The 17911-nt window shown below is 50.7% G+C and overlaps 1 protein-coding gene and 1 long non-coding RNA gene across 9 annotated transcripts in view; one reads left to right on the forward strand and one right to left on the reverse strand.

Annotated features, from left to right (window-relative positions):
- Window positions 1–472: 472 nt before the first annotated feature.
- The window catches only part of Mras (muscle RAS oncogene homolog), a 53684-nt gene continuing 36245 nt past the window's right edge, over window positions 473–17911 (reverse strand). For 4 of the 6 annotated variants that reach the window (XM_087560551.1, XM_087560549.1, XM_087560550.1 and 1 more), the window contains exons 4-7: window positions 9607–9760; window positions 7891–7990; window positions 4744–4823; window positions 476–3512 (exon numbers count right to left, since the gene is read on the reverse strand). In XM_087560551.1, coding sequence (XP_087416677.1) covers window positions 3413–3512; window positions 4744–4823; window positions 7891–7990; window positions 9607–9760 — 434 coding nt within the window. In that variant the 3' untranslated portion in view covers window positions 476–3412. 6 annotated transcript variants of the gene reach the window in all.
- On the forward strand, window positions 13354–17072 carry LOC134480219 (uncharacterized). Of its 3 annotated transcripts, none has more exons than XR_015627975.1 (3): window positions 13354–14133; window positions 15051–15210; window positions 15629–17072. It is a non-coding gene; the product is annotated as an uncharacterized LOC134480219 (long non-coding RNA). The 3 variants fall into 3 exon arrangements; XR_015627976.1 differs by having other exon boundaries at window positions 13382–14065; XR_015627974.1 differs by having other exon boundaries at window positions 13602–13799.

Genomic DNA, 17911 nt, shown 5'->3' on the forward strand with positions numbered 1-17911 from the left:
AGTGGCCTTTAAAGAAAAAAAAAGGGGGTCTGGTCCTTTCTCTCAGACACATGCTTCCAGAAACCAAACTCAGACTTTAAATATATTTACAAATACCTTGGCCACATAGCTAGGCTCTTCTCCGACAAGTTATAACTGAAAATAACCCACGTATTCTAATCTAAATTCTGCCACATGACCATCTCAGCACACCTTCCCGGGGAAACTCCCGCCCCCAGAATCCTTCTGTCTCCTGGATGTCCCACCTCCTATTTCCTGTCAAGGCACAGGCCATCAGATTTATAAATGACAGGTGCCACGTCCATACAGACATAAGATATTCTCTCTCAGGCTCCTGCAGGGAAAGATACCTTCATGACCACCACTAGGCTCCCTCTTTACCTGAGGTTTGACTAAGTCCAGGGCTTAGTTCATGTTTCAGTAAAGAGCTGAAAACTCCTCGCAAAGCCAGGAGTGTTTGAGGAAGAGGAAAGAAGACAGGAACTCTGTTTGTTTATTAATAAGTAGAGATACACAAAGACTTGATAAAAAGTACATAAAAGGCTCAAGCATCAACAAGATATCCAGGCATCATCATTCTTGCTTGCCGCACGACAACGGCCACCTGCTAATACTGTCACACAAAGGGCTCAGTGTTTCAAGTATCTGGCATTCTGGGTAAACCTGACCCAATGTGGAGTCTCCAACCAGGTGGGCTGCTAAAAGAAGAGACCCCTCTGTGGCTCTGGACTTAGTGTGGTGGGTCTGAGGGGCTTTGGGATTAGAGCTGACATGGTCAGTGGGTCATCTCTCCTGGGAGGCAAGACAGGCCGCACTAATCCAATCAGGTACTCCACGTCGAGAGTCATGGGGAGATGGGGAAGTCCTAAAGGAAACATCCAGATGTTCCCCGTGTGGCAAGGTGCTTGAGAAGGAGGGGGTCACAGCATAGCCCTATACTGGGGGAGAGGGGATGGCTAGGGGGAGAAACGAACCTATGAAGAAATGGCAGAGTAATGGAAGAAAATCAGCACACAATAGAAGCCAGGGGTGAGGGGATCGCAGGGGTGCATCGGATGTGATGGGAACACAGGTTTCTGGCTAGAGGGGACCTCGGAATGACAGCTCAATACAGACCCAAAGGATCCTTGGTCCTGTGGTGTCACGGCCAACAGTTTCCCGATGTCCCCTGTCAGCTGGTGATGGGGACTCACTAGGCATACTCTGCCTCCCTGGAAACTCTGTCAGAGGGCTCATTTCTAATTCTGATGTGTCAGCTATGCGTGTCACACACGGGGAGGGGGCGGGATTGTGGGAGATGAAAGCCCTGCTCTAGAGACTGCAGAAGGCGGGATGCCAGCCGGTTTGTCCATCCGCATGTGCAGTCAGTTTAGGACGTGGGCAGTTTGGAATGGATGCCCTGGATGATGGGTCTGAATGCACTGCTGCCTCGGAGAGGGCCGGGGGTGCTGGGAGCCTCCCTTCTGGTTATCTGTGTGACTTGGGGGCTTTGGTCTAGGCAGCTGTTCTGCTTCCGGGGAGAGTCCCCACTCTGCACAGTGGAGGTGCTGGTCCACAGAAGCAGGGGTGTGCCGGGAGCAGGTGGCAGGCAGGACATGGCTTCTCTGGCAGTGGCTGCTGCCCTGAGTGTGGACTATCCTGACCTTTCTTCCAACTGTCCTCTCTCCAGGCTGCAGCTACTGTGGCCCGAGGCTGGAGCAAGCCTGGTCCTTTTAGTGTTGAAGATAATCGTAAGGATTACAGGATCCGAGAAATGGTGTGATACCTCATCTGGCATCCTTTTAAGGAATAGAAATAAAAATCGGGGTGGGTGGCAGTTTGGTAAGTAGGAATTTTGATCTCTAGCTGGCACAAGCGTTGGGTCATCTCCTTCTGCAGCAGAATTTTCCCTTGAATGGGGGCCTTCTGTCCTGATGACCCTGTGTTTGAACAACTTAGGACTTTCTGGGTTGAAAAAGAATCACGAGGCTGGACATCCATTCGGTGCCTGATTTCCTTGGACTTCCTTCCACCTGTTTCTTTCTCCACATTGGCCCAGCCTCTGAGGGGAGCCTCAGTTTTGCAAGGTGAGCTGACAGGTCACTAACTATGCTGCCACCTCCGCTTCTGACCCCCTCACAGGGTGTACTTTGTTCTTGCTGTTCCTCCGTGGGGAATCTTAGCTGGGAAAAGGCAATCTCTACCCCACTAGCAGCACCAGAGAGGGAGGGGTGCATCATGGCGGGAGGTGTCCCTGCTGAAATAAGTGTGTGGGCCATGCCACCGGCTCAGCTTTTCTTCCACTTTGACCAGAGAGCAAAGGAAGTGTGTCCCAAAAGGCAGCCATACCACTTGTGCTAGAAGGCGCTTGCTCATTGGCCGGACCAATAACGGTGATGGTCAGCTGACCCAGGTGGAGATGGCTTCAGTCCTGGGGCTTCCCAGACAGCAGTGCCTTCGGTTCAGAGCTGTCACCTTCGACTCCTTGAACATGTCCCTATGTTTGTGTCAGAGGCACGGCAACACACAGTCTGAGAGCAAACAGGGACACTTTCGAGAAGCCCAAGGTCCTGTCCACATCTGAACACAGAATTTATCCACTGCCCAGAAAGCAGGAAAGCAAATGAGTACTTGTGCAAAACCAGTCAGTGGCCTCTCCACACTCAGGGAGAGAGAATCCCCTCCAGGGGTGAAGCGGGTCCAGCTGGCTCTCACTTCAGTGTGGGCGGGGATGGGGATGTATTGGCGAGGGGGTTTTATTTTCTAATCTCTGACATTTTCAACCACACCAAAGCCCTCAAGGTAAATCCACCCCAGTCTCTGGGGTCTGTTTGCTTCCTGGGTTTGACTCCAGGCTTCTGATAAGAATCCACTCGATTCGGCCGGCCGTCTTTCATCCATCCATGGAGTTTGGCACTGCTAGGAACACTCAGTTAAGAAGACAACAGCCCTGTTCCAGACATTTATCGGAGGTCTGCCAAAGACTTGGGGCTTTGCCAGGCAATGGGCACAGACCTCTTTAATAAAATAATCATTACTCAAATAATTTAAAAATCTACAAAAGACACAAGAGCTCAGACACTGGGGACGGGGTCAGGGAGGAAGCTTGCTCATGGCTTGTCTGGTGCGTTGAATGTGGATAAAAGCACTTCCACAGCAAACCAGCCCTATGGAGTTAAAAGAAACAACAAGCCCACCAAGAGACTGGGAACTGGGCTCAATCAACAACAAGGGTTTGGAAGCTGTCTCCATGTCTCCATGGGAGAAGCAGCAAAGCCAGCCCCTGCCTGCTCCTGCCCCTCCTCCCTCGTTCTCTTCCTGTGCCCAGTCCAGAGCCAAGGGCTGTGGTTAGAAATGGTTCTCAGTGCAGTTAGGCAGTGGGCTGGTCCCAGGGCTGGCAGTTCACGGTTGCTATGCCCAGGGCTTCAGGCTGTCACAAGATGACACACTGTAGTTTGTGAGTGCCGGTGGCCCTGTCCCCTCGCCATTTTGTCTTCTTTTTCTTCTTCTGGTTTTTCTCTGGAACCTGTTGCCTATTGAACAACAATGGAAGCAAAGACAATGTCAGAGTAAGCCTTCTGCTTCCTTTGTACTGTGACTCCCTCTCTGTCCTCTCTGTGACTCCCAGTCTCTGACAGCCCTAGGCTGAAGGACAGCTTGAGAGTGTCACTGTCCTAGCCACACAAGGAGACCAGGCTGGGTGGCATCTCTTAGTTGGAGAAAGCAAAAGCCGAAGAGGAGGGGAAGGGAAAATGAAATCCTCTGCCGTCTGGTGGTGACTACATTTATCCGTAGTAAGCCCACTGGCTTTATAACGGAGTTGGCATTTGTGCCCAGTTCTCTTTTCCATAGTTTAGATAAAATAACTGGCCAACCAGGTACCAACGCTTTTCCATGTTTTCTGCTAACATTTCCTAGACCCAAGGGTTGCTTTTGGTGTTACGGCTCCATGATCAATACACGGCAGCATGGGAAGCCCATCAACAGCCGACACTAACGTGAAGTGAGGGCTGTGCGGGGAAACGAGGGTGAACCCAGGCTGTGGAGGAAGCGTGTGTGGGTGTGTGCAGGGGTGTGCACATGGCAGGGGACCAAGAGGCGGTAAACAAGGGGCACCTTTACAGACCTAGGTCTGAGTCACAGCTGACCTGATTCAACAGCCTGAATCATCATATAAGACAGACATAAGGTGCTTTAACTGTTGTGGATGCTAAAGGCTTAGAAACTGGATTGGATGTGGTGGGGCCAGAGCCAGGACTCAGCTTCCATCATCCAACCGGGAGTGAATACTGTTTTAAAGGAATGAACATCCAAAGTCTGTTCTCAAGGCTGCTGGCACTTGAAGACCCACAGGTCTTGGAAGGCACACACAGTGTCTCTGGAATTTGAGTTCAGGGACCATACTTGGCTATTTTGGGGCCTCTAATATCAAGGGCAGTAGAAAAAGGGGCTTGTTCTTTGCTGTGTTGGATATGTTGAAAGTTTGGGGTTCTAAGGTACTAGGATACCTGATCTCCACTGCATGCCTATAGCCCCACCCCACCCCCAGTCCCCACTTATACCTGGGAGCAGTGTAGAGGTAGGAGGGCAAAGGGCAGAGGGGAACTGTAAGGTCACAGGAAATGGCGAATGAGGCCTGGACACGCCCAGTCTCTCAGGAGTTCTGTTCCTCACGTGTTCCTGCAGTAGTCTGACTTCCCCCTTTCCACCATAGAGGGTGTAGCCAGGGAGGAGCACAACTGTCGCGGAGGGTACAATGCTTACCTAATTACTCTAACTAGGTCATGGAAGGTTTTGTCCACGTTGAGAGGCGGGTCCTTGGCACTGGTTTCTATATATGGGATCTGGAAAGCAAAGCTCAGCTTGGTTAACCTGGCACCTTGACCCACAGGGCCCTCTTCCACCTTTAAATATACGGGTGTAAGCCGGGTGGTGGCTGCTCACACCTTCAACCCAGAACTCGGGAGGCAAGGGTAGGTGGAGCTCTGTGGGTTCGAGGCCAGCCTGGTCTACAGAGCTAGTACCAAGACAGACAGAACTGCACAGAGAAACTGTCCCAAAACCAAAACAAAACTCCAGAGGTTCCAAGGATCTGGCAGAACCCCCAAGGCTCTTCTTGCCTTGTAAGGCTGGAGAGTTTGGCTAATGGCTTCTCTAACTCCCTCTTGTTCTCTGGTCACAGAGAGATACTTAATAGCTCCCTAGAATGGAATCCAAACACTCTTTTTATTCTCAAGAGCAAACTGTTTCGCTGCTCACACTGAGTTCTCTCATTCTTTTGGGGGTGACCTCTGACCTTTTCCCTGGACTCCTCCAGAGTGAACTTCGGTGGGGAAGGCAGGCTGAGGAGGTGTGAGCTAAGAAGGACCCTGGACCTAGGTCACCCTGGTCTCTTACCTCCAGCTCTCCAGCCCAGCCCTGCTCTTGTTTGCTCTAGAAGCCTAGGACCTTGGCCATGTTTACTCAAGGATGATGCTTTGATGATAGTCTCTCCCTGGAACCAGAGCCGCACCGGGAAGCTGTGGTTGACAGGACCCCATGGGCCATGTCCCCAACCAAACCTCAGACCAGCAGGGAGGAACAAAGGCTCAGGGAGGATAACACACAATTCTAGGTCCTGTGATGGGTATCCCAGGAAACTAGGAAGTCCTCCACACACAGGGCTTGGGAGTTCAGGAAAACATGCCCTGGCCTCCTGGATGTGAATGACTTTGCACCTTCCCAAAACTTATTGTTCCTGATCACAAAATTGGTGCCTTTTATTCTAATACATTTAAAGAAGCTAAGTATGGTGGAGAGGGTAAGTCATCTGTTCCTTAAATGCATGGGGAGGGTGGCAGAGCAAGCTTCAGAGCTGACAGTTAGGGAGTTGACGGAGTTAGGGCAGTCAACGTTGCCTAGGGAAGCTTTTCCCAGGACACACAGGGGTCAATATCCATGTTACCACCCTGTGAGGTCAGATGCTAGCAGGTTGCAGGCTTCAAGCAGAGGTCTTACTGTAATGCAGAGACAAAGGCCCCAGGTCAAGCCTTTGACATTTTTATTTGAGCCTCTGCTAACTCTAAAAGGACAGTGCCCTCCACAGTGGAATAACCATTTGGCTCCCCAGTCTCCCATTTCCTACCTTTGCTGAATTAACCAGCAGAGGCAAGCACGATCCTGCTGTGAGGAGACTGAACTCAGAAAGACAGGCCTGCAAGAACTCTACACTGCTGGGTCAACAGAGAATCAGTGTCAGCCTTCTACTTGGCCTCCCACGGGCACCTGTGTGGTAGGTCAGCTTTGGAGCGTCTCGTGAGCTGGGCACCACCCCTGTGCATGGCAGACGTTCCTGATAAGAACCAGGTAGAATCCTACCTATGGCTGGAGACACTGTGCAGCCCGGGATACATGCAGAAGCGAGGTAGGAAACCACGCACAGCCAGATCCCCTCGATAGCCCTCCCTCCTGGGAGTTCAGCCAGCCCCAGCATCTAGGGGTCTGCTATCACAGATGCCTGCGGATCCACCTTTCTTTCTCTTGCCCCATATCCAATCTGTGAGCAAATGCTGTGGGTTCTAAGACATTCAGCCCAAATCTTGCCACCCTCACGTGCTTCTCAGCCTCTCGTGGGGCACTGGGGCAGCCCCTGCGTGACTCTCTGTGCGTCTTCTTTCCCAGCGGACTATTGTCAACATGTCACAGGAGAGAAGCTGCTCATCTACAAGTCACATCTCTCTTAAACCCTCCAGGGGCCATCCTCCTCCGCCTCCATGGGAGCCATAACTGCTTCAGTCACACTGCACTTCTCGGGACTCGCCCGCAGGTACCTGTTCCGCCACCTCAGCTCATTTGCCGACTCGCAAACTCCAACCCTGGGGCTCACAGATAACAATCCTTTGCTAGGATGTTCTTTTCTCAGATACCTGTCTGGCCATTCCTCTGTCTCCTTAAGTCCCTGCTAAGGTGGACCCAACCCACCTGTTAAAAAGGCACTTCCTCTTCCCATCCCCCCCATTTGTTTGTTTCCATAGGACCTGTCACCTCCAGACAAATGGTAATTTACTTTGCTTATTACCTGTCTCCATCACTAAGCACCTAAAGACAGGGAATCATTGCTCTCCAGGACCAAGGATGATGGAATTAATAAAGGAATTAATACAGAAGACAGACAGACAAAACTAGCTCCCAGCATGCCTTTCTCTATGTGTAGTCCACTGGGTAGAGATAGGGCTACCTTGCAGCTGACTTTCCAGCTGGTAGGCAGGACCCAAGGAGACCGGCACACTGTGCCAACATAAGGTTGGGGAGCAGAGACCTGACCCAGCACTGTGGAGAGGGCAAGGACATTACAGTGACCTGAGAAAGCTAAAATGCTTCTGGTAGGGTACAGCTGAAGCAACCTCAGTGCCAATGTCTACCAAGTAGGGATAATGATGGCTGTAAGGGTAGAGGACTTGATATCTATGCTTCCCTAGTACACTCTGGACCTGGAGGGGGCGGGGGCTCCTCAGAGAACACAGCAGGTAGCAGCGACTCAGCATAAGCAGGTGCTAGCTCTCGAGCAGGAAGAGCTGACACCTTCCTATAGCCCATTGCTGGATATGTGCTACCTCAGGCAGGACGGCTCTCAGCCAGGAAAGCCCTGAATACCACAGCTACCAGGTCAATCTGAAGGCAGCTGTTCACACCTCTACCCCAGAGCCTCTCGTGGCTGCAGAGGGTGTTTTCTCTGCTTGTTTCAAATAATATCCCTCAACACGGCACCCTGTGGCCTCCCTGTGGAGTCTCAGTAGGAGGCCTCAGTCCTATTTCCAAAGACCAGCACTGCAGGAGGGATGGCATATGGGCTTTCACACATAGCCCTGAGGCCCAAACACGTAACACGCACGCACGCACGAATGCACGCACGCAGGCACGCACGTCACCTACATTGTATTTGGTCGCCATTTCTTTTCCTTGGTCCCTGGTGATTTTCCTTAGGTGCATCAGGTCCACTTTGTTGGCCACGAGGATCATTGGGAATGACTCCCTGGGAAAGAGGAGAATTCAGATAATAGCGGTGAGATTCGTGAGTCTACACCAGCAGGGGATGCCAACCAGACTGTGAATCAGCCTACTCCCACAGCAATTCCCCAGTGGGCCTCCTCTTGTCCACAGGAGACAGGGGCTCAGGCAGGAGGAGCCTGGGTTCTGTTACAAGGCTGCCTGGAGGTTGGCCTGAGGCTGTTGCTGTGGGACCTGGCTTCCCAGACTCTCCTCAGCTCTCCAAGGCTCTGATATACAAACCATGCAGGCCTCAGCCAGGATCCATGAAGAGTAGCAGGGACAGGGGCTGGCACGCAGCTGGCACAGCACATAAATGGCAGCAGCAAAATGAGAATGGAGAAGAGAGACCTCCAGAAGTGGGGCATGACGAGGCACGCCCCCGTCAGCACCTTACTTACTGACTTTTGAACTAAACAAAACAGCAGCCCATGGCATTTGGGGTAATGTTGATTATTTTCACATTAAAAAAAAAAAAAAGAAACCTAAAATTCAAAACGTGAAAAATGCTACTTTTTGTTTCTTTGATTAGCGAGTAAATTAAGATTTTCCCACCTCTGGAACACTTAGGGTGTCTCGTTGGAGGGTGTCTGAACTCACATTAATCAGCTGCCGATCACTCTGGGTGTCTGTGTCCCCCTGCCAGGCACCGTTATAAGCCCTTCCTGCTGTGGAATGGCCATCGCCTGGGTTTCTCCATCTTTGCTGGGTTTCAGTCAAAGCTTGCTCTTCTGCATTTACATTTTCGTTTTGCACTGCTTCTTTGACTGGCAGCGTTAGACGGGCTTAAGCCAGACACTAGGCTTTGATTTGTTATAGATTTGATTTGATTATGTCATAGAGTATGAAGAAAAAAAAGCCATTAACGAGGGACTTGTAAACCTTGTTGCCAAATGCAATTTAATCAATTTCAATGTGTTCCGGAGAGGAAATTCACTTTCTCTTTGCATATAATGCAATTGGGTTAAATCGGGCCTGGGTGGGAAACAGAGCTGTTAACAATGATTCCTTGATTGAGGGAGTTTATGAAAATGGGAGGGGCTAAGGCCTGGTGCCTTTGGAGCGGCTTAGAGAGCCAGGAAAGAGTCAGGGGAGACCTTAGAGCAGTGGTTCTCGACCTTCCTAATAACCCTTCAGTGCAGTTCCTCATGTTGTGGTGACCCTCCCCCTCCGACCAAAAAATTATTTTGTTGCTACTTTGTAACTGTAATTTTGCTACTGTTGTGAATCACAATGTAAATATCTGATATTCGACCCCCAAAGGGATTGTGACCAACAGGTTGAGAACTGCTGCCTTAGAGGAAATAACAGAGAAATCTGTAGCGGGAGGGAAAGAAAAGGAGAGGGAGGGAAGAAGAGGAGAAAGAAGAGAGGGAGGAGGAGGAGGAGGAGGAGGAGGAGGAGGAGGAGGAAGAGGAGGAAGAGGAGGAAGAGGAGGAAGAGGAGGAAGAGGAGGAAGAGGAGGAGGAAGAGGAGGAAGAGGAGGAAGAGGAGGAGGAGGAAGAGGAGGAGGAGGAGGAGGAGGAGGTGGTGGTGGTGGTGGTGGTGGGAGCTCCCATAAGCCAAGGAGGAGAGTAGGGAGGCCCTGTTTGCTGCCCTCACCTGTCCTTGACACGCAGAATGAGCTGGTGGAAGCGGTCCACGTGCTCGAAGCTGGCCTTGTCGGTGACAGAGTAGACAATGAGGAAGCCATCCCCTGTGCGCATGTATTGCTCCCGCATGGCACTGAACTCCTCCTGCCCAGCTGTGTCCAGAACTGGAGAGGAATGAGATCATTCAGAGACTGCCCCCCGCTCCCATTGAAGTCACTACAGACTATAGAACCCCAAGATACTGCTGCTGTCCCCATTGTGGCTGGCTCAGACCCAGCTGTCCTCACAGGAGGAGTTTCAGCCACCTCATAGCCTGCTTCAGTGTAAGCCTCTTCCTGGCTCATTTCAACCTCCTTGCTCACTGGACGGACCACAGTGCTGTGGCCCAAGGACAAACCTCATGAAGTCAGAGATCAACTTTCCCAAGGCCCTCTGGGAAACCCCAGAGCTGGGTTTGGATTCCGAGGTTTAGCTCTTTCAAACTGAGGTTCTCTGTGGGGTGTGCCTGCCTCTCTGTGCTTCTATTTCCTCCTGCACATGTATGGAAACAGGGCCTCCACCTTGAAGCTCTCAGGTGGGGAGGGCTCCAAAGACACCAGGCCAGTTAGAAGGGCCTCTTTAAGCCCTGTGTGTGTGGACACATGCAGAGCTTGGAGGAGGACGAGCCTTCAGACATCAAGGTCCACATCACAGGATGGAAATGGCAGGAAGAGGCATCTGGGGCAGGAATCAGGTATAGGTAGGAAGGCACTGCAACCCTCAACCATCCTCAAGACTCCCCACTGCACAGACCCCTGACGCCCACTTTTCATTCCCTGACATACAGTGCTCGTGTCTAATTGAGACCTAACCCCAAAAGTACCCATTTTGTATGTGAATAATTAAAGGCACATGCAGCTAGGCAACTTCATCTATTCACTTAGGAGATACTTGAGAGCCTACTGTACACCAGGCAGGCTGTGGGCCCTTTGGTTGCAGGGTGAAGGAGGCCAAAACTTAGCAACGAAGCCACAGAATGATTGCTATAACCTTACTAGACATAAATACATAGACTAAAGGTTGATCTAGTCAGGTGAAGGTCGGCTGCAGATTTTATTATCGTTCTGAACAGGTCAAGAAGCTACCCCCTCAGTAGGTGACCTTGAGCAATGACTAAGTACAGGAGGAATCACAGCCTCATGATCTGGGGAGCAACATTCCAGCAGGGGGATACCCCGGAACTTCAGAGGTAGAGGTGTGGTCAGTACCTGATGGTCCAAGGTCAGAGTCTATTGCCCTATGCCCTTCCTCCTGCTGAGCATGATAAGGCCCAGTGGAGAATGTGGGCAAAGAAAGATGCCATCCGAAGGACATTGTGCAAAGGCTAGCCCAATGCTGGGGGTCAGAGGGCAAGCTATGAGTGGAAGTGGAGAACTAGTTAGGAGCCTCATGGTAATCTAGGCAAGCCAGTGACTGGACCACGTTGGGAAGAGAAGTGACCAGATGCTGAACACTTTCTAAGACATAGCTGCACTGAGGGTGCTGCTGGGCCCTGAGCTGAGTAACTGAGGAGAAGACAATGAGTCTTGTGGGGCTCAGATTCTCACATGCGCTGATCCTGGCGGACCACATGTAACAAGTCAGATCTCGAGAAGAAAAGAGGTGAGAGATACTCGTGTAGAGTCAGCGGTGGGCAGGGGGCAAGGAAAGTCACAGAGTGAGGAATCTGGGGACCCCCAGATTCTAAGGCGGGCTGGATTCCGTCAGTTCTGCCCCTTCCCCTAAATAAACCCTACCCTACCTGGCAATCCACAAAATGTGTGAAAGTGAAATGATTTCTCACATGATTCATTTCTTCACGAGAAGAGATGAATGCGAGATCAGAAATCATGATACTAATGTACTTGATGTACTCGCAGACTTTGAAGGTCTCTGTTTAAAAAAAGGCAGACATCATTCAAAAGTTAATATAAATCTAGAAATAAGAGCGACTCCTCTGAAGCCAGCGTCCCTGTACCCCCAGCACTTGGGAGGTAAAAGAAGGAACGGGAGTTCAAGGTCATTCTTGGCTACACAGGGATTTCAAGGCCAGCCTGGGGTACAAGAAAAGCCTATCTTCAAAACAGTAATGCCAACACAGAAACCCTCTGTGAAGGGAAATGCTCATGTCTGACATTGCAGGAACCCCCTCATGCTTTCTAGAGGGAACGTAAGTCATTAAAGTGAAAAATAAATCCACAGAAGAGAAACGGCAGCGGCGGTGGGCAAAAGGAAGGGCAAGCATCTGGATGCAGTAAAACTTGTCACTCAATTAGAAGACTGTGGAAGCCAGCAGGCTTGGTGGTCAGGTGTGTCCTCTCCACCACTTATGAGGCTGAGAGAGGAGGATGAGACGTTTATGTTGATCCCTTGCAGGCAACTTACCAGGACCCTATCTCAAAATAAAGGTAAAAAAGGTAAAAAAAAAAAGGGGGGGGGAGCGGGGGGGGACTTGGATGAAGTCCAAGGCAGAGAACTTGCCTGACATGTGTGAGGTACCAGGTTTAAACTGCAGCAGGAAACGGTGATGGTTACAGGCTGAATAGACCTAACTAGCATGTTCGACATCTGAAGGGCTCTGAAGTAAGAAATGCCGTCTTTCCAAATATAAAACCCCCTCAAACCTAAAGCAATTATGGTATTTAAAAACCGCTTGTTGAGAAGAGGAGGGGAGCATTAGTTTAAATTTTAAAATTATTCTTATTTTTAATTGTGTGTGTGTGTGTGTGTCTGTCTGTCTGTCTGTCTCTGTGTGTATGTGTGTTGGGGTTTCACTAGAGTACAGTGCCCAGAGGAGCCATAAGTAGACATCAGAAACTCTGGTCTGAAGTTACAGGCTGCCGTGAATCCCTCAGCATGAGCTCTAGGACCCCAACTCAGCTCCCTACAAGAGCAATATTTTCCCTTACCTTCCAGCCATCTCTCCAGCCTCAAACACTCTGGTCTTAATGTGCTGTCCTTATTCTGGTAATGGTTAAAGGGTATTTATCCCCACCTGAAGGCCTCACTTTGTTGGGGAAGAGGCTCCGGGTCCTGATTATATCCTGATACTGATAGAAAAATACAAGTTGACACACTCTTATGTCTGTGCCGTAACTTTCCGAAGAACAGAGATAAAGTCTCAAGCTTCCTAGTCAATAGAAGAGAGAGAGGCAGAGACTCTCTCTCTCTCTCTCTCTCTCTCTCTCTCTCTCCCTCCCTCTCTCTCTCTCTCCCCCAAGACACACACACACACACACACACACACACATGTAAAAAGGAGACTATCTGAAAATTTTTAAGAAGGGGTGGGGGGACAAGAGAGGATCATGGGAGTAATTGTATATGTGCATGAAGATGTCATGACAAAGTCTGTTATTTTGTGCAATGTATGCTATTAACACTTAAATAATTATAGAAAATTATGAATGATCAAAACACATACAGCCTGATATACCAGTAACAACAGCATATAAAACTGAAGACACAAATGGCTGAGAGTTACTCTTGGCCCGAGGGGACATGCAGCCAGGAGGAGGTGGCAGCCTCTGCTTTGACTCACGTGCCTGGAAACACCTGAGACAGACCCGACCCCATGCCCTGCCACCCAGCCTTCCTGGGGCAGCTGACGGTCCCCAACTTACACTCTCAGGAAAGCAACTCTGCCTGCTTCCCTCCCTGGCTCATGAAGGTGGGAGGCCTCTGCATAAGTAAGAAGCCTTCATCACTGTGGGGGAGAGGTGTTCTGCCAGCATGTGGTGGTGCAGGCAGCACTGGGAGGCAGAGAGAGTCTTCAGATGGAAAACACCAGAACAGCAGGGTCATGTGGAGGCTGCTCTAAGCTCTAATCCCACATGCTAACACTGCACAAGTCTCCGGTGGGCGGACAGCCAGCATGGAAGGGTGCCAGACTGGGTCTTTGATGCATCTGTCAAGACTGACTCCTCCCTTCCTTCTTCCCCTTTTCCTTTCTCTTTTTCCCTTTCTCCTCTCTTCTTCCTGTTCTTTATCTAGATATGGGTCTGGCCGCCTAGACCCAGGCTGGTGTCCACATTCCAGACACATGCTGAAGCTATGGCCTCCAGGCCTATCCCTCCTCTCTGGTTTGTCCCAGCCACCCTTGCTCAGAGGCAGACCTATGAAGAGGTCTCCCTCAAGGACCTGTGCCTCGTAACCTGGCTCAGCCCTACACTTCACAACTTCACAGTGAGTGGCAGAGATCAGGAGCCAGGCACTGTTCTCTCTCTCTCTCTCTCTCTCTCTCTCTCTCTCTCTCTCTCTCTCTCTCTGTGTGTGTGTGTGTGTGTGTGTGTGTGTGTGTACACATGGGTGATGCCCTCCCCTGAGGCCCTGGAGTCATGAGACTGGGTGAGCTGGCCCTGTCTCTAGTGGCTGCACCACTTGGGAGAGCTGGCCCTGCTCCTGTCCTGGGCAGCACAGTGGAGCTGGTCCTAATGGCGGCGAAGGCACAGGTGAGCCAGTGTGAGGGTGTGAGAGCAAGAGAGCTGATCCTGCTTCCTGATGACGGCAGCAATGATGGGTGAGCAAATCCGGGCAGGGCTCCACGTGGTAGTGTGAATAAGGGAGAGGGGGCAGGCTGACCAGCTCATCTACCACCTAGGCCCAGACCCAGGGCTCCGAGTTGGCCCACCCCAAAATCTCTATCATCTCTGAATGGTTGGGACTCAGGAAAGGCCAGTCCTGCTGACTCAAAGCTGCAGGATCTTCATGACGCAGGGTAACAACAGGATAATCGGGAGGAGTCCCAGTGAGGATTCAATATTGATGATGTCACAGAAGCCAGAGACCTCACTCGAACCAGACCAATGACTCATTGCAATGAGCACCTGCAAGTGAAGATGCGTGGCCAGAGGGATAAACTGTGGGACACACTGTGACACACTACAGATGATGACACACTTGACGACACACTACAATGAGATGTTTTCTGTGCTCTGTGTGTGTGTGTGTGTGTGTGTACGCATGTGTGCATGCGTGAGTGCTATTTGGGGGGGACTGCAAAAGCAAAGGGTGGATTTGAAGGGATAGGGAGATGAGCAGGACTAGGGTGTATGATGTGAAACTCACAAAGAATCAATAAAAAGTTAGCATATAGATATAGATATATAGATTTCTAGAGATGATATATCCCCAAGGACCGCATCTAAAGTTTGTTCTTTCTGTAATCCAGGCCTACTATGGGGAGGGAGGACAATCAAGCCTATTTTCCAGGCAAGTTAGGTGGGAAAGCCTGTGTCTCCACAGCTATAATCCATCCGCATCAAGCCACAGCACCTCGCAGAGCATACATACACAGCGACAGGCTTGCTCCTTCCTGTCAGCACTGCGCTCCCTCTCTAGGTCAGGTGTATAATAGGTCAAGGTTGGGTGCCAGGAATCATGGCTGGGTGCACCAACCACTCACTGTCCCTAAAGAGGAACTGCTTTTCTTTTCAGCTGCAAAGCCCTGGCAGGCTGTGAAAGCCAGGCCACCGTGGACCGTCTCCAGGGAAGGAGCCAAATTTTTACAGAGCCTCCAGCTGGCTTCCTGGCCACGAGGAAGGATTCCCTCTGGCAAGGACACCAGCTTTCTCAACATGATGGCCAAAGGACAACAGTAAGTAATATTCCACAGCTACTAGCCCCAGGGATACCTGTTCATGATGCTATACTATTCCAACTGTGAGGAGACTATGGGGTAGGTGTGTATGAGGCCTGAGATCCCCTGGGTTGGTGTACAAATTGTAGGCGTGAGCGCCCCCATTCTGGGAACTCCATGACTTTGCAGAGTTCTTAGACGAGCTAGGGACACTCGTCCTCTGATGCTGCTCTCAGGGATGGGGATGTTATGACTTGAATATAAAACACACTGAAGGCTCGGCTCCCAGCTGGTCGCTCTATTTTGGGAGGTGGTGAAAACTTCAGGCAGTAGGGCCTAGGTAGAGAAAGTAGGTCACTGGGGACAGGCGCTTGAAGGGACTCTTGCCTCAGGTCCCTTTCTCCCCGCCTTTCTCTCCCTCCTTGCTTCCTGACAGACAGGGAGGAGGAGAAGGTGCAGAGGTCAGCAAAGGCCTCAGTGGCATGACCAGGATCCAGGAGCATCACAAGAACACAACAGAGCCCTGGCAGCTGGGAAGAGTGGAGACACACCACGCCGGTCCGCAACCTGGATTCCGTCTCAGGGCCACTCTGGGGGGCCAGTCAATTACAGTGAGGAAACTAAGCCTGCTGAGCCCGGGAAACTTCAGGCTGGTGTGCCAATGAGCCATGGAGGAGGTTTTGAACTCACCTTTGCATCTTGTTCCTGATGCCTTCCTGTCTCTGAGCTTGTCCAAATCTTCACAGCAGACGGGTAGTAAAGGGAGGGTAAGGACAGATGCCTTGGCTGTGGAGGGCTTAAGGCTGCTCTCCCAACACCCACTCCCAAATGGCTTCACCACCCTCTCCCCAGACTCTACACCTGTGGGCAGACATGTAGACCTGGGAAGAGAAGGTGTGTGGCTGTGCCTGGTGGAGTCCTGAGCGCCTAAGGATTCTAAACACAGTCGCCTCCATCTAGTCCCCTGTCGCCATTTTCTCCTTTGTTCTCACCTCCATTCTTATCTTAGAAACAAGGATAAGTTTCACAGTCTCCCTCCCCTCCCAGAACAGCTCACCAAGTGGGCCCCTCATACACTGTGGGAGGGACACAATGTTAAACACGTGACCCCTAGCAGTACACCCAGGAGAACCGAAAACTTTAAATCCACAGAGAAACAAGAAGCTGGGTGTTCCAGCAACACTTTCCACCCAAGAGCAGACAGAGTGTCATGCCAGTGCCGTCCAAGGGGAGACAGTCCCAGGAACTAATGGAAGAGTGAACAGAGCCTGTGTATCTGTGCACCAGAATGTCAGCCATACCCGAAAGAGATAAATCTGAATGCCTTCTGCAACTCAAAGAACCTTCCAAGCACCTAAACTATGCACGAGGCTCATGCCATATAATTCCATGCATACGAGACGTGAGAGCAGGTAACCACACAAGGGCAGAGAGTAGAGTTTGGGGCCTGGGGGAGGGAGGATGAGGAATAGCTGCTCAAGTATGAATGTCTGGGGGATACAAAAACATCCAGGAATTAATGGCTGTAATCTTAGTGATTATTAATTTGTGAATTGATTGGTGATTTATAAGTGCACAACTTTGATAGGCATGGTGGTTTGGATAGGTATGGCCCCCGTAGACTCATCTGTTGAATGGGTTGGCATGGGGGGAGGGTAGCACTTTTCAGAGGGGTGTCGCTGTGGAGTCGAGCTTTGAGGTCTCCTATGCTCGAGCTATGCCTAGTGTGGTACGCAGTCTCCTTCTGCTGTCTGCGAATCAAGATGGAGGATTTAGGCTCCTCAAGCAACATGTCTGCCTGTATGCTGCTGTGCTTCCAACCCCTGAAACTAAACCCCTGAGACTGTAAGCCCAATTAAAGTTTTCCCTTATAAGAATTACCATGGTCTTGGTGTCTTTTTCACGGCAATGAAACCCTAGTTAAGGCAATAAGCATGCTAAAAATTTCAATTGTGCATGTGGACTCTATGTTTTTCTTCCTTCCCTTTTTCTTTTCTTTTTTTCCCCATCATCACCATCGTCGTCGTCGTCGTCGTCGTCGTCGTCGTCGTCGTCGTCGTCGTCGTCGTCGTCATCATCATCATCATCATCATCATTTCAAGACAGGGTTTTTCTATGTGGTCCTGTTGTCCGGGAACTCACTCTGTAGCCTAGGCTGCCCTCAGACTCACATAGATCCGGTGCCTCTGCCTCCCGAGTGCTGTGGCTAAGATGTGCACCAGCCCTACCCGGCTGACATCTTAATGAAAACTTACATGAGAAAAGAAAATCAGCCTCCCTCCCCTTCTCTGAAACCCACGCTCCACCCCTCCTCTCCTGGTGGTAGATATCGGTCTACGGTTCTAAGTCCATCGCTTCCTCTAGAAACACCTTGATTCTGCTCTTGATATGAAAGGCAGTCCATATATGATAAGCCCCTCGATTCCCAGTTCCACTCCATAATTTTCTTCTCTTTCCCCATCCCACGCCATTCTCTATCTCTGGAACCTTCTCCTTCTTGTTTCCTCCCCCATAGTCCTCGGCTACCACCTCATTGTACCCCAGTTTTATTCCTCTACACACGGACCAAAGCAAACCTGAACCAGTCAGATCACATGCCTCCCTTATTGAAACCGTCAGTCCCATCTCGTCATCTCCTCACCTCACCTGCCTGTCCCCTTTTATTATCTGTGCAGAGCACCTGTGTTTACCTCAAGGCGAGCTCATCTTACCCGTTAGC

This window comes from Rattus norvegicus, chromosome 8 (assembly GCF_021556685.1).
Source record: "Rattus norvegicus strain SHRSP/BbbUtx chromosome 8, alternate assembly SHRSP_T2T, whole genome shotgun sequence".
Taxonomy (NCBI): Eukaryota; Metazoa; Chordata; class Mammalia; order Rodentia; family Muridae; genus Rattus; species Rattus norvegicus.